Source organism: Prionailurus viverrinus, chromosome C2, assembly GCF_022837055.1.
Source record: "Prionailurus viverrinus isolate Anna chromosome C2, UM_Priviv_1.0, whole genome shotgun sequence".
Lineage (NCBI taxonomy): Eukaryota > Metazoa > Chordata > Mammalia > Carnivora > Felidae > Prionailurus > Prionailurus viverrinus.
Genome location: NC_062569.1, coordinates 141,137,899 through 141,153,996, shown reverse-complemented (window position 1 = coordinate 141,153,996; position 16,098 = coordinate 141,137,899). Strand labels below are relative to the sequence as shown.

General features: G+C 43.3%; 1 protein-coding gene across 6 annotated transcripts in view; it reads left to right on the top strand.

Moving 5' to 3' along the window:
• The window catches only part of APP (amyloid beta precursor protein), a 276,131-nt gene that overhangs the window by 251,306 nt on the left and 8,727 nt on the right, over nucleotides 1–16,098 (top strand). For 3 of the 6 annotated variants that reach the window (XM_047876432.1, XM_047876430.1, XM_047876428.1), the window contains 3 exons: nucleotides 5,032–5,085; nucleotides 11,753–11,853; nucleotides 15,239–15,385. In XM_047876432.1, the coding sequence (XP_047732388.1) occupies nucleotides 5,032–5,085; nucleotides 11,753–11,853; nucleotides 15,239–15,385 (302 nt within the window). The remainder of the gene's footprint in view (nucleotides 1–5,031; nucleotides 5,086–11,752; nucleotides 11,854–15,238; nucleotides 15,386–16,098) is intronic. The other 3 variants (XM_047876433.1, XM_047876431.1, XM_047876429.1) reach the window with 1 other exon arrangement.

Here is a 16,098-nt window from a genome sequence, read left to right as displayed (position 1 = left end):
CGTCTTACCCAATGGTGAGCTCTTAACGGTATCCAGATTACAGTAAGAACTGTGCAAAAAATGCTTTGTGTTTCAACTGAGTTAGGTTCTGGACTCACATAATCACAGATAAATGAATGTCCAGCAGGAATTTAGGAGATCGTATAGGATGCTATTTTGTGTGTGTGTGGGATTGCCCTGTGCACGGCGTCTAGCATCCTTGGTCCCCGTCTGCTAGAAGCCAGTAGTGTCCTCCCTTCCCCTGTGGCCGTGGTGACCACCAAAACCAGCTCCACATCCCCACCATCCCACAGAATAGTAGCTACCCCACATTCCTGAATGGTGTGGATCAGAGTTTAAATTCCAGTGCTGCTGTGTGTTGTGGGCGAGTTAGAGAGCCTCTCTGGCTAGTTCCTGGTCTGTCAAACAAAGATGACAATAATTCCTAATTCAGAGATAGGGTATGAGCATTAAAAGAGATGGCAGAGAAAGCTCTTAGCTAAGATTCTGCACCACAGTAAATGTTTAGTGTAGCTTGCTCTTTCTTGCTTGCTTGCTTGCTTTCTTCCTTTCCTTTCTTTCTGTCTCTTCCCTCCTTTCCTTCCTTCCTTCCTTCCTTCCTTCCTTCCTTCCTTCCTTCCCTCCCTTCTTCTCCCCTCCCTCCCTCCCTCCCTCTCTTCTTTTCCCCTCCCTCCCTCCCTTCTTTTCCCCTCCCTCCCTCCCTTCCTTCTTTCTTTCCTTCCTTCCTTCCCTCCCTCCCTTCCTCCCTTCCTTCCTTCCTTCCTTCCCTTCTCCCCTCCTTCCCTCCCTCCCTTCTTTTCCCCTCCCTCCCTCCCTCCTTTCCTTCCTTCCTTCCTTCCTTCCTTCCTCCCTTCCTTTCCTTCCTTCCTTCCTTCCTCCCTTCCTCCCTTCCTTTCCTTCCTTCCTTCCTTCCTTCCTTCCTTCCTTCCTTCCCTCCCTTCTTCTCCCCTCCCTCCCTCCCTTCCTTCCTTCTTTCCTTCCTTCCTTCCTTCCTTCCTTCCTTCCTTCCTTTCTTCCTTCCTTCCCTCCCTCCCTTCTTCTCCCCTCCCTCCCTCCCTCCCTTCCTTCCTTCCTTCCTTCCTTTCTTCCTTCCTTCCCTCCCTCCCTTCTTCTCCCCTCCCTCCCTCCCTTCCTTCCTTCTTTCCTTCCTCCCTTCCTCCCTTCCTCCCTTCCTTCCTTCCTTCCTTCTTTCCTTCCTTCCTTCCTTCCTTCCTTCCTTCCTTCCTTCCTTCCTTCCCTCCTATAGAACCAGGATCTTATCAGAGAGGTTTTACCAGCTGGTCTTAGGGAGAATCACCCTATGGCTCAAACAGTATATCCTTAAAAATGCATGACTGTAACAAGCCATATCATGACACAGTCCTAAAATCTTGCCCTTTCTCTCTCCCCATCTCCCTTTACTCTCTCTCCCCAGGGCCTTATTCCTTGTAACCATCTCAGAGAGGTGCTTACACACAGAGCCATGGCAAACATCGAAAATTCTCAAAGGATTTCCTTTCGTTGTTCATGCAGTCCTTACCATCACAGCTTCAAACGCCTACAGTTTATTGCTTTTTCTTAAGAACAGTCCAGAGATAGGGTCAGGCAGCCAGGCATTCTTTTAATTTATATTGAAAAACTAAGCATATCACAGTTTCCCAATATTTGAGGCTCTTTGACCAGCTGTAGTTTTCGTTGAGGGGTTTTCTGTGGTTTTTTTCAGATCCACAAACCCTAACTGGATACACTGAAGTGAGGCTGTTGTTGATCAAACCCTCGGTCTTATGGACCGTGAAGTCACCTGGCTAAAGGCATTTGTGTTTCTCCTGTTTTTCCACAACTGCCTGAGCAGGCCCGCCAAGAAGTGGCCACCGGTCAGCCTCTTCGTATAGAATGCATGCACGAAATCCTATAATATTCCCAGAGAGGCACAGCAGGTTTTGGTAAGACCATATGCATGTAATAGAGAGGCAATGACCAAATCACTTTAAATGGTGAATTTGAAATTAAGTAATGTCCTTTTCACACCTGTGTTCTGTACGTGTAACACTATTTTCCTGCTGATTCCTCCATTACCTTTGGCCTGGTGACATGTTCAAGCAGCATCCAACTCAGGATTGGTCTGTTACAAGAGGTACGAGAAGAAACTCAGAAGCCCCAGAATTTTGATCAGTTTCTCCCCTGCCCTAGGGAAAGTTTTGACTCAGAGCTACTGAAGGCAGGGGAATAACGCATTTCCGCTTAAGGTTTATCTAAACTCTCTAAGATGATCTCTTTCTTATTTTTAATTTATGAAACAGCTAGTGTAAAATGTCGTGAACACTGTACCGAAATTACTTTCAGGTTCAACCTGTAATAGTTCATTTGGCAAATTAGAAAGTGTTTATGTTGGGCTGGGAAATAACGCACCACTTTGTCCTGTTGATATGTATTCATTTGGGGCAACAGTGTCATAACTGTCTTCTAAAAAAATTGATGTCTGCTCACTGAACACAAGAGTTACTTATTTTTTGAATATTAATTCATACTGAATCAGTCTCAAGCCATGAAAGCAGACGAGGGCTTAAGTCTGTAAAACTACTCATTGTTTTATCTTCCAAAAAATAGACAAGGTTTTATTACTGTTTTCAAATAATACACACACATTGGGAAGAAAAGACAGAGAAGTTGGTAAAAAATAAAAGTCTTTTCACCCAGAAATAACTAATGATAGCTTTTGGTGGTAATAATATCTTTCAGACCTTTTTCTCTACATACATTTAATGCTTTTTCTTTAAGCATCAAAGCATCAAAGCAATTTCTTTAAGTAATTGGGGAATGGGGCTTTATCATTTGTAAGGTTCTTACGCGTATGTGTGCACATTTGAGCCCTGGAGATACCCTATTTACTTAGAACAGAACTGAGAATAGGAGAGAATGTGGCTTCCCAAGATCACAGAGTAGACAAGTGGTGCCATGAAACTGGACCCTGGGACCAACCACCAGCTCTTCAGCCTGCGTTTAAACCACAGATGAATTGCTGCTTCTCTCATGAGTCAAATACAGTCTCCGATGATTTAGCCATCGATGAATGGGATCACCACTTAAAGATACTTTTTCGCTCTGTGAGTGTGCTTTGGCACACTGTTACCTTCACCTGAAGAACCGTCGGAGCTCTTGTTAGAGCTTCTTGAGGAAATTCTCAAAAAAGAAATAATCCCTCTGTTAACTCTATTTTACAAGGAATAATGAAGTCCCTTGCTGAATACTGTTGCAGATGGGGGAAAAAGTGAAATACAGAGCAACTCTATCATTCAAATGGATAAGGATCATTCAAATGCAGAAGGAAGCATGTTTTTTAATCTATCATACCAGTAAAGTACTAGAAGTTAGTCATCCTTCTCCATAATAAACAGGACATTCAGTAAATGCAGTCGTGTAATATTTGAGCGTTTCTGAACCGGCTTTTTCATTTTTGGGGTATTTCACTACAGTTAGAAGATGCTAGCTTACATATGAAGAAACGGCCTCAGAAGGGGTCATTCGCCCACAGTTGCTTCCATCGTGAACGTTGGGTTTAGACACCTCCATCTCCCCCGTCACCATGTTGCCGGTCTGCATGATGAAGGACCAGCCCACGCTGCTCTTTTTGTTTCGTCCAAATGTCTCCGAATTCTCAGCAACCTGATTTTTTCATATTTTGAAGGCTTGACTTGCTGCCACTTTCTTCTCCCTCGCTGTTCTGCCAACATGTGGCGTTCAGAATCAATTTGGGTTTGTAATCCCACCTTGGAATGCCTGGGCTGTGTGCACCCGTAAGCTGTGTGGTCTTATTGAAATTGCTGATCCCAAAGCCCTCCTGTGGAGCACACGTTATCTTCCTGTGGACGTTGCCCACCTTTCCTTCCCTTCTTACCCTGTATTTCCCAGGTTTTACCCAAGGGGCTTTTCCCCTCCCTCGGCTTCATTTGCCCCTTGTTCAATTATTAATCCTTAAACCTTGGTTTCTCTCCTTTGCCGGTTTCTTCAAAGACCAGTCTAAGTTCAAGTTAATATTTTCTGAGGATCAAGGGGCACCTGGGTGGCTCCATCAGTTAAGCGGCCGACTTCGGCTCAGGTCACGATCTCACTGTGCCTGAGTTCGAGCCCTGCGTCAGGCTCTGTGCTGACAGCTAGGAGCCTGGAGGCTGCTTCGGATTCCGTGTCTCCCTCTCTCTCTGCTCCTCCCCCACTCACGCTCTCTGTCTCTCAAAAATAAATAAACATTTTTAAAAAATTTTTTTTTATTTTTTTCTGAGAATCAGAAGCACTTTGGAAATACCAGCTAATTATAAGCAGTGGTGGGGCACCGTTGTCCCACCTGCACTGTTTTTTTGGGTCTGGCCCAGAATACTCACAAAGGAAACACAGTGAAAGTTGAGAAATACAAAAGGAAATACTCACATCGCACACATTTCAGCTGTATGTCATCTATGAAAAGAGAAACCAGCCTTTAAAATTAGAGAGAGACTGACTTTCCGGATTACTTCTTTTACCCCCAAACTGGGAGCAAATTTGATTCACTAAAATGGCAGATTATGTGGTGAAACTTTTCTCTCCCGATAAATTCTCGTTGGCATTTCCCCTGGGGAATTCAATGGAGCCCTTTTGTAGTTAATTAACCGTAAAATAAGGTAAGATCGGACAGTTGTAGAAGGAGGTATCTGTAAGATTTTCCACCAGGCTGGGTATAATGTATTTTATTTCTAATCAAAAGCCAAGAAACCATCTCTAAACCTGATGAGAGGTAAATCCACGCTCCCCAGCCCCTCCTCTTTGATGTGTCCTGGTGGGTGCTTTTATGAGAAAACTAAGTAGTAGGGTTGGCCCATCAATAGCAAGAAGCCTTTTGAGGTGGTACCCCTCCCTGTTCCTTGATACTCAGGATTAACTCACTGTGGTTCTTTTCCAGCTGCTCCTTTTTTTATAACTTGTGTATTTCACATGCTTTGCCCTGCCCTGTGTTCAGGAGCCACCACTTACCATCTTGATTTGTCTTGTTTGCTTTCCGTGTTTCTTGCTTCCTGTGCCCAGTTGAGCCTGTCGACGCCCGCCCTGCTGCCGACCGAGGACTGACCACCCGACCAGGTATAACCCGGTTACTTCTATGTCTCCGCATCGTGCGCTTGAGCAGACCCTGTCCCCTTCCTTCATCAATGGCCTCTCTAACCTGCAAATACTGAGAGAGAGGATGTGAAATGACCTTGGAAGCCAGACTTGCTTTCCCTTACACTTTACCTTCCGAGTTCCTATTTAAATAATCTGTTTTTTTCTTTCTGAGCTTCCCTTTTCAAACAGTAAAACAGCCCTTCCAACTTAGGGTTTGTTTTTTTTATTGTTGTTGTTTTTTTTTCCTCCTTCTTAAGTAGAGAAGATGAAATAGACCTCTCTGTCCTCAAAAATGGAAACCTACAGAGATGCAGGTTCTGTCTGGTGGTGACTTGGTGTCTGCTATGAATATCTCCTCCTTCCTTTCTTGTCTGGTATGCAGATGGGTCCTTTTCTGCCTGAATTGGGCTCAGACTTTAGTCGGTTTCTCAAGTCGATGTGACTTCCTAAAAATACCAGGATGGGACTACCTCTAGAGCCCTGAAATACTTGCATTTTCTCTTCTGTGGGTTGTATGGACTTATTCCCCATGAGTAACTAAAATGACAGAAAGGATGTGTGTGCACAGTTTTATGTAGAAGTCTTTTATTTTTCGTACCACTTAACATTGCCATTAATACTAAAATAGACACTTTTTTCTTTCTATTTTTTTAAATTTTTTATAGTTTCCCAAGCGTTAAGAAATGCACCTTCACCCTTTTTTCTGTATTTAGGCTCTGTCTCAGACTGTTTTAAAAATAATGTCGCACCACAACAGAAGCACACACGAGCCTGGTTTTTGACTTTGTACACAACTCTGCCCAACTCACAGGAGCCATCGTTTTCAGTGGATCAAAGACAGTAGTTACTAAATTGACCAATCTGTATACTCTAGAAAGATTTAACTCCACAAACGGTGCATACCTTCTTGTATTTATTTCCTTCCTCATCCTCATCATGTCCCCGTGGGATCATGAAGGAACAGGGAATTCACCTTGTTCGGAGATGCTAACCCTTGGAGGTCCCTGTTTCCGGTACAGTTGGTCACAGGCCAAGAACAGAACCTGCGTGTCTCATGGCAGGTGCAGGCTCGGGCCACCACTGTCCCCAACCACAGTCATTGATGAGAACTCCAAATCTGCCCTGTGGCATTGTCATGCCCTCTGTGTGGTTGTTAACAGGGCAGCGGGGACAGTGGAGTGACACATCTTGACGGCTGATCTCATTGATTTTATGAATCTCTGCCTTCAGGGCTTTTCAGAAGAACTTAAATTATAGTAAGTCAGACACCGTTTTGGCTCTCCTAATGTCTCCCTTATTGCCATTGTCACACCGGTGAATTTTAAGGAGCCAGCAGTCGACATCCAGTTGACACCCCCATTCTGCTCAGCCCGTGGTGGAGCTCAGGGCTGAGGGCCAGCTCCATTGTAACTGTGACCAAGACCAGCTGAGGACTGTCATTTGCCTTGGGCCTTTTCTTATGGCACTTTCTATTTTGTTTTTAAGAAAGAGATGCTTTTCATCTACAAGAATAAAAAGTGTATTACAAGCACTCTTTCAACCAATTTTATAAAGTTCCTGCATTGGGCCTTCTAGGCTAATATGTTCTTATTGAAATTTGGGTGGAGGTGGGGAGAATGACACCAAAACAAATGACCCAAGTTGATTTTTTTTCCCCCATCTTTTAAAAAAATCTAACATGAAAATAACTTTTCCGTACATTCCCCAAAACAATCTGCTGTAAGGAGAGAGCTAGAAAATAGAGGTGTTCTATAGAGGGAAGAAGCCATCTGAAGTCTTTATTATAACAATATTTCAGTAACAGCAGTGTCTCATTTTGATATCTCACAAAGATCAGTGCATTAAATGCTATGGTGGGTGGAAAGAAATGACATGAGAAGGTGCCTGTTCTCAGGGGCTTGATGTATAATAGAAGGAACACACTTTGCGTATTTAAAAGAGGAGATGGAATTAGGAAGGTAGAGGAATCCAAAGCACCTTAAAGTATAAACCAGGGTGTCTGTGATGTAAGCAGATGGGGCACTCGCCAAGGGATGTGTTAACCTGGGCACATGCTGGAAGATGACTTGGAGAAAGGTTTTGAAAGATTTGAGTCTCATCCATTGGCAAAGAAGGGGGAAAGGAGTCAAAGATGAGAGAATGGCCTCAGTTCTGCTCTCTTCTACTGTGTAAGGCTAGGGTTTCCCAAAGAAAAGAAGGCCATAGGCAAGAAAGACCGATCAGATACAAAGTGAGGAAGATTCTGGTTTATGAATAGCTCTATTTGCTGGATCTGTATTAAGACATATATACATATGCTCTCTATTTCTGTGCTTACAGTGAGTCTCCCAAGCATCTGGACCAATTCCCCGCTACGTTCGTAGCATTAGTTCTGGTTCTTCCAACATCACACTTCAGGAGACCGCATGCTTGAGTCTAATGTGCTAAAGTATATCTTTAGACTTTCCAGACTTAGAGACTCTTCCCAGGATTGTCCTATCGTGTCATTCCGTTGATGGCATCGCTGTTGAATGATTGCTGTTGTTGCTCTGAAACGAGTAAAGAAAGGGTTTTTGTATAATCGTGACCAAGGAACATGACTTCTCTTTGTCTTTCATACCTGAAAAACCAGGGCACTGGAACTTTCAGAAAGTAGGATCATGTCAAATAGGGGAAACAGTGGTAGCAGTGGAGATTTCTGGGCAGAGTGGCCATTCCAGCTACTCCCCTGGCTTATTTCCAGGGAACAATGGACTCTGAAGGTCAAGTTACACCTTTTGACCAGAATAAAGAGGAAAAATACTTAGCAGGCTCTCCACAGGGGGAGGAAAGCTACGCTTTCCACTATAATTTATTACCACCCTTCTCCAGTCCCCATGAAAGAGACCAAGTCCTTGACCCCAAGCCATGTGACAGGTTTCATGAGGGACATGCCTCCTTCCCCCTTCAAGTGAACTACAGATTCTGCTCACTTACTATGATGTAGACAACTGGAGCCACACCAGGGCTTAGAATGGAATCCACACAACTGAGAAAACACTGTCTGACGAGCCTGTAAGCCAAGGTCCTTGTGGTGTATTTAAACCTACGCTTAATATTTAATCACGTATGTAGTATGAGCTTGTTACCCATGATGTTTGCCTGTACGCAAACGTGTTAATTTTTCTTACCTTGTGGTGAGATTTGCTTAGTGTATAGACAGTCTTTCCACTAAGTGATTGTACATGCAATGCAAAAAATGACCTAGAAAGATCTCTTTTGCCAAGAATCTCACAAACTGTTGAACTATTATTATCTGTTCTGACTTGTTACACGAATTTCAAATTTTGGGGGGCTCTCAAAAGTATTTTCAGTATTCTTTTAGAAATAATGTGGGCTTTTACAATTTTGAGTGGAGAGCTCATATTTTTTTAAGTAACTGTTTGGTCCGCTAAATTTTTAAAAAGACTATTCCAAGATACTTTTTTTTAAATCTCAGAAATATAGGGGACGTCTGAGTGGCTCAGTCGGTTAAGTGCCCGACTCTTGATTTCAGCTCCGGTCATGATCTCACAGTTGTGAGATCAAGCCCCAGCTCGGGCTCCATGCTGAGTGTGGAGCCTGCTTGGGATTCTGTCTCTCTCCTCTCTCTCTGTCCCTTCCCCACTTGCATGCCCACACTCTTTCTCGAAAATAAATACATAAACACTAAAGAAATCCCAGAAATACAATTTTAACTGTTGCGTTGCTAGATCCTGATGACAGAAAAAGGGTAGGCTATAAAGAAATCACTGTGGTTACACCAGCATCTCAGATTTAAAAGGGGCTATAGAAAGATAAAAATATACAGCTGTTATATTACATAGGCAAAAATATTCTCTGTTAGGAGAAACAACAGAGCATTAGCATCACAGCCCGATAAAAATAGTGTCGGGAAGATTATAGGTCAGAATGAGTTGAAAATCATGAGAAAATGGAAATAATTTTAAAGCAATTTAAATAGAGAACAGAGAGCCCTGCAGCTCTCAGGACAGGGCCAGGCGTTAAGGGATGGTTGAGAAGACGCCAGCAAAAGATGAGAGAGAAAGGGAAACTGTCCTACTTTGTGCTTCTGCCTTTATGTCTATAGCAAAGATAGTAGGAAATTAAAGCCCAAGGTAGATCAAGACGAAAAAAGGAAGCACTTGTTCCTTGTAGTAGTTATCTGCTAATGTAACAAATAAATAATTCCATAACTTAGCAACTTAAAACAACAAGCATTTCGTTTCTTACAGTTACTGTAATGCTCAGGATTTCAGGCATGGGTTAGCTGGGTGCCTCTGGCTCAGAATTTCTCATGAGGTTGCAATCAGAACATGGTCCAAAGCTGCAACCATCTGAAGACTTGAATCTTGACCCTGGTGGGTCTGTTTCCAGGATGGTGCACTCACATGGCTGTTGGCAAGAGACCACCACACCTCGTTATGGGAACCTTTTTATAGAGCTGCTTGAGTGTCCTCCTGACATGGCTGCTGGCTTTCCCAGACCAAGTGATCCAAGAAAGAGAACAAGAAGGAAGCTGCATTGCCCTTTTTTTTTTTTTTTTTTGACCTAGACTCAGAACTCATCCAGGATCACTTTCTCTATTTTCTATTCATTAGAAGCAAGGAACTCCATCTAGTCCACACTGAGGGGAAAGGAATTAAGTCCCACCTCGGGAAAGGGGGAGTATTAACAGATCTGTGGGTCTGTTTTAAATGTTTTTATTTATTTTTGAGAGAGACAGAGACAGAGCACAAGTGGGAGAGGGGCAGAGGGGGACACAGAATCCAAAGCAGGCTCCAGGCTCGGAGCTGTCAGCACAGCCTGATGCGGAGCTCGAACTCCAGACCCGTGAGATCATGACCTGAGCTGAAGTTGGACGCTTAACCTACTGAGCCACCCAAGCGCCCCCTGTGGGTCTATTTTGAATCTACAACACCTCTGTACCCACATCCAAGTCCTTGTGACCCAGACAAATTGTAGGCTAGGAGAACTTAGGGGTGAAATCCTGGAACTGCTCTCCATAATCGTTGTGGATGTCTGGGAAGATAGAAGAAACTAATTCTGATCAAGAGGAGAGAAGATAGGGTGACAGCCTACAGGCCAGGGGTAGATTGACATTGGTCTTGGATCTGTTTTCAGGTGAGTTATTAAATGGAAGCTTTGTGAACAGTTTGACAAGGAATCAGCGATCTCTCGCAACCAGCATGGGTGCCCATGGTCTTGTCCAGTTATCCCCCCTTTCTTTTTATATGAGCCGTGCCGTTAGACTGGCACACGGTATTTTGTGGACATTGTGCATTTCATTTCCAACAAGGTGTGTGACAAGTCTCACAGCCCCTGGTGGACAAGACTGTAAGAGTGACTAGACAAAAAGCAAGAAATTAGGTCCCATGGGAGCTGAAGGACCTGGTAACATGTAGCCTGAGCAAGAACCATCGGGAACATGATGCCTCTCCTGGAGTGTCTGATCTGTTCAAGGCCGTAACACAGGGGGGAGGTTCTGGCTTGCTCTGCTGCACAGGCTCAAAGAGTCGCTGCTGTAGGGGACCTGATTTAGGCTTAATGGAAGAAAGGGCATCGTTCTTGTAGGCAGGGCTGTCTGAAATGGAGGTAAATGTATAGATTTTTTTTTCCACTCAGGAGCGGGGGGTTTGCCGCCCACCCCCACCCCTGCCCCCCACCCCCGTAGGAAAACTGTAGAGGATGTGATTTTGTTAAGTCTTTCTCATCCTAAAGTTCTGACACTTGATCTTTAAATGCTACAGTATGGGAACTGATGTTTATATTTTGTGCTTTCAGGTTTTGTGTTAAAACTGGCTTTATATTTTGTTTTTTAGCCTCAAATTATTATTTGAAAAATGAAATTTATTATAACCATTAGTGTAAGGAATCATGTAGCAGTTTGTAGAGAAGGAGTTAGTAAGTTTCAAATTCTGTTAGCCCCACAGAAACATTTTCAAAAATTATGTACTGCAGCTCTTTATTCAGCAGATGAACCGATTACATTCTGTATCTATAACTAAGTCACTTAATTAAATAAATGATAGGATTTTTACAATGCTTCGCTGCATAGGTACACGAACATAATTTATATGTAGTTGGAACAAAGCCCTTAAGTAGCAGATTGATTCTACCACGTAATTAATGCTCATTTTTTAAAGACTTTTATTATTTTTTCTGGAGGAATGAGAACACATGAGAAAAGACACAGAATAAACTATGAATAAGCCCCCAAAACAAGCCAGTATATTCTGGGAACACATCCTTGCTAACCTCCCAGCTGGCATTTAACTTCTGGTTTTCCCCATGAAAAATGTGTGTGTGTGTGTGTGTGTGTGTGTGTGTGTGTATGTGTATATATATTTAAAGGCAATTGATATAATATATATATATATATTAAAGGTGTGTGTTTAAAGGCAGTAGAAGCTTTAACTTTGGATTTCTTTAATCTTTAATTTCTTTTTGTTTAAAATAGGTAAGGGTTCAGGGTTTAAATACAGGGTGTCAGTTTCCTTGAAGAAAGTCATTAATCTATTTCCTCTCACTCCAGGCCTAGAAAGAAGGTTTTGGTAGCCTTTGTGTTACAGTCTTATTGTTTACAGATAAAATGAATTGACCGCCCTGTGTAATTTAATTACGGTGCGATGCTTATGGATTAATGCAGGTTCGGGCTTGACGAACATCAAGACGGAGGAGATCTCTGAGGTAAAGATGGATGCCGAGTTCCGACATGAGTCAGGATACGAAGTTCATCATCAAAAACTGGTATGTCAACTAATTTACCTCTTCCTGCCAAATGACCTGTTAACGCTTGTTCGTTCTGGGCCAGAAATCCACAAAAATACAGCGCTTGCCTATATAGGATCATCATGGAAACGTAAAGGAGGGTCTTTATATAGTAGTTTTTTACACCTAGAAGGTTAGCTGAGCCCAGGGAGGGCTTAAAGTGGAATTAATTTATATAATCATATCCTCTCTAGGGCGCGCCTGGGTGGCTCAGTCAGTTAACTGTCCGACATCAGCTCAGGTCATGATCTCATGCTCCGTGAGTTCAAGCCCCACATCGGGCTCTGTGCCGACAGCTCGGAGCCTACAGCCTGCTTCGGATTCTGTGTCTCCCTCTCGCTCTCTCTGCCCTCCCCATCTCATGTTTTCTCTCACTCTCTCTCTCTCTAAAATAAATAAAAACATTAAAAAATAATAAAAATATCCACTCTAATTAATTTCCACTCTGTTTTCTAGGAAGACAGGTGATAAGAGGTGGATTTGACATAACAAAATCTCAAATGAACACGTGTGCGAACATTACTTGGTTTCCCAGAACACGTTTTATGGCTCTTCTCTTCAGTTGGCGTGTATAATTGTCTTGCTTGTGCCACTTCATCTCTCCTTCTTGTCCCTCCCTGTCCCTTCCCCAATGCCCACATTTTAGGTTCTGCAGGGCCAGGATCTTTGGGTTTCTACCGAGGTGGGTGGAGGCAGGAGGTAAGCAGGACATGACTTTCCCAACAGGGTCGCTCATTGAAAGGTTGGAGCAAAGATGGCAGCTTCCTTTTCAGACAAAATCTCCTCCCTCTCCTCTTTTTCCCCCGAATATTAGAATCATGGTAAATCAAAGAGCACCTGTCCCTTTGGAGGCAGCTCCAGTAGATACATAAAATCTTTTACCAAAAGCTTCAGATAAATGAATCCTGCATTATGTTATGGTTTTTTTCATCATTTTTTATAATTTTTTTTTTAACATTTACTTATTTTTGAGGGAGAGAGAGACAGAACACAAGCAAAGGGGTGGGCAGAGAGAGAGGGAGACACAGAATCCGAAGAGGCTCCAGGCTCCGAGCTGTCAGCACAGAGCCTGACGCGGGGCTCGAACTCACGGACCGCGAGATCATGACCTGAGCCTAAGTCTGACACTCAACCGACTGAGCCCCCCAGAAGCCCCAAGGGTTTCCTTCATCTTATCAGTAAGCATGGTAAGGAGGTTAAATAAACAAAGAAGACGATTGTATTGCACAGTCAGTACTCAGCAAAAAATGGTAACAAGGTTCTCCTAGCAATAATAATGCTTGAGAAGAACTCGCTCTCAGGCACGTAAGTGTACGCATGTGTGTTTGGGCACGTGCGTGCTCTTTCAGGGGGGAATATCTTTCCAATATTCACCAATAAAATGTATAAATCTCAGTAGTCAATTCCAAAAGAAATGCATGTGAAGTATTGTGTAGGCCTCTTGTCACTTAACAATCGGCGCAAATCCCAAACTGACTTGTGGTTCAGATTTGCATTGTGACTCCCATAAGCGTTTTTGTACAAGAACATTTCGCTTTTTTTGAAGCACGATTTTCATTGGCGGGTTAATCCAGTCTCGGTTATTATAGAATCAGGGGCACTCTTGATCTGGCTACTGCTGAAGAGGTTAAAAAACCCTGTGGGGGGGTTCCCTGGGTGGCTCCGTCGGTTAAGCATCCGACTTCGGCTCAGGTCATCATCTCACAGTTCCTGAGTTCAAGCCCCGGGTCGGACTCTGTGCCCCTCCCCCACTCACTGTCACTCTCTTTCTCTCTCACTCTTTCAAAAATAAATAAACGCTAAAAAAAAACAATACAAAACAAAACCCTGGGGGAACTACTGAAGAGTTGGGGGCTTGTGGGGCACAGAGCCGAAGATTAATGTGCAGACTTGCGTTTTCTGGAGCCTGTGTCATAAAAACCCATCTCCACGGTTACACTAACTCCTGTAATGTGACAGTGACTAATGGCAGTGCAGCAATTAGGAGAATCCGCTCCCTCAACTGAGCTACTTGATAAGATAATGTACTATAATTAGTGAGATGAATATTACAAAATTACAGTATTTTCTTAAAGGCATAGGAAGATGTCCAGGCTTGCACTTATTCCTGATTACCTCACTCTTGTATCATTAGCTAATTAACGATTTGCTTTTTTATAAGTCTGTTGAACTAGCATATTTGTTGAGAAAGTGGAATAATTATGAACAGTTTCTCATTTTGTTGCAGCTACACCCTGAGTAAGACTCCTTTAGAAATTGGCTTCATTGGCTGTATTTTATGTTGCCTTTTCAGATTGCCAGGATGTTCGTTTTCCCTGTGAAAATCAGTCATTTTACTATGCTGCGGTTGTACTGAAAGAAATTATTTAGGGAGCTGTTTTTATTAATTTAGGTGCTAAATATGGTGCGTAAGTTTAGTAGTCGTGAGGCCCAGTGATCTGGCATATGGTCATCTCCTTACATAACAGGATTCTAGAAGGTGCAGTGTGGTCTTCTAATTCCCTTTAGCTTAGATGAGGTTGAAGATAGTGACTTGCTTTGTAAACAGTAGGAAGGAATGCTGCGCAGCAAAGTGAATGCATATCTTCGGCCGTGTTTTCCAAATTTTTTGTATGTTAAATCCAAATGGACAGCAAGAATAAAACGACAGCTTTACTTGGGTTTCTCGAGAAAACAGCCAGCAGGAGTTCTGCGTCGCTATTAAAATTCTCACCTCGTCGCCTCCTACCTCTTCCCTTTGAAAGAAAACTGTCTTTGAAGCATCACGCTTCTCAAGGTTAAGTATCGTCCTCTTGAATTATTGAAGTATTGGCTAAAAGGAGGTGACAAGATGTCCTTTTTCTTCTGATGAACTCCTTTGTTTCAGATGCTTGATTCCTACATATTAATGTCCATCTGAGGAAGTTGGGACATCTGGGGGGTTTGAAAAGGACCTAAGGCGTCGTGGTCACGCATCAGGTCTCCCAGCTGATCTGCTTTCAAAATCACGCTCCGTGCCTCTACGGCCGCTGATAGGTCCCCGCCCCACCTCTCACCCATGTTCCACCTGTCGAGGGTTTCAGGGTTCCTCTTGGCTTCTGTTTTGCCTTTCTAGAGACATGCAGGGGATGGCAGGGGAGGGAGTAGACTTCCCAGAACTGGGGAAGCCACATGCTGTACTTTGTTGTGTAGACCACAGATGTCATTCTTGGTAAGTAGAATGTGTGGGTTTTTTGGGGTTTTTTTGTTTGTTTGTTTGTTTTCCCCCAAGTACACAGCAGGTAACAAAGTAGCCACCAACTCACACTTCCATACTGAAAATTTTCACATACCTTCTCCGGTTGTCGCCTGCGATTACAGTCCTTTTTCTTGATTTGTTTTCAAGGTGTTCTTTGCAGAAGATGTGGGTTCAAACAAAGGTGCCATCATTGGACTCATGGTGGGCGGCGTTGTCATAGCAACGGTGATTGTCATCACCTTGGTGATGCTGAAGAAGAAACAGTACACGTCCATCCATCATGGTGTCGTGGAGGTAGGTGACCTTGGCCGCATGCTTGCAGGTGGGAGTTGAAGGCTACAAGGGAGATTGTCCGTGGCATTAAGCTCAGAATCCTCCAGGTGTCTCTTCTTTGAAAAGGAAAGTCCACATTCCCGCATGGTGCTCACTCAGGGTGGCAGCTGTGTTCTTATTCTGTCTTCATGCACTCCGACTTAGAAATACTGTGATCAAGGCCTTGGGTTGGAGGCTGCTCCCTCAGCTTCTTATAATACGTATGGACATGTCAAAATACTACTGAGTATAATGCCTGACTTCAAGAGATTGCGATCACCCTCCAGCATGTAAAAGAAAAGAAAAAAAGACAACAGAAGTCAGAAGTGAAAAGGAATGAGGAAGTCTGCTTCAAAAAAAACCTAAACCCTAGGTTTATTCCCTAACCTTTTTAAAAGTTTAGTTATTTATTTTTGAGAGAGAGAGACAGAGAGCAGGGGAGAGGCAGAGAGAGGGGGAGAGAGGGAATCCCGAACAGGCTCCCCACTGTCAGCCCAGAGCCTGACGCGGGGCTTGAACTCACGAACCATGAGATCATGACCTGAGCCAAAATCAAGAGTCAGATGCTTAACTGAGCGAGCCACCCAGGCGCCCCTGTTCCCTTATATATTTTTTTTGTCTTAAAGACTGACTTGTAACTAAAACCAGGGAATAGTAACTAATGCTAATTTTCAGGTGAGTTTCACAGGAAATGA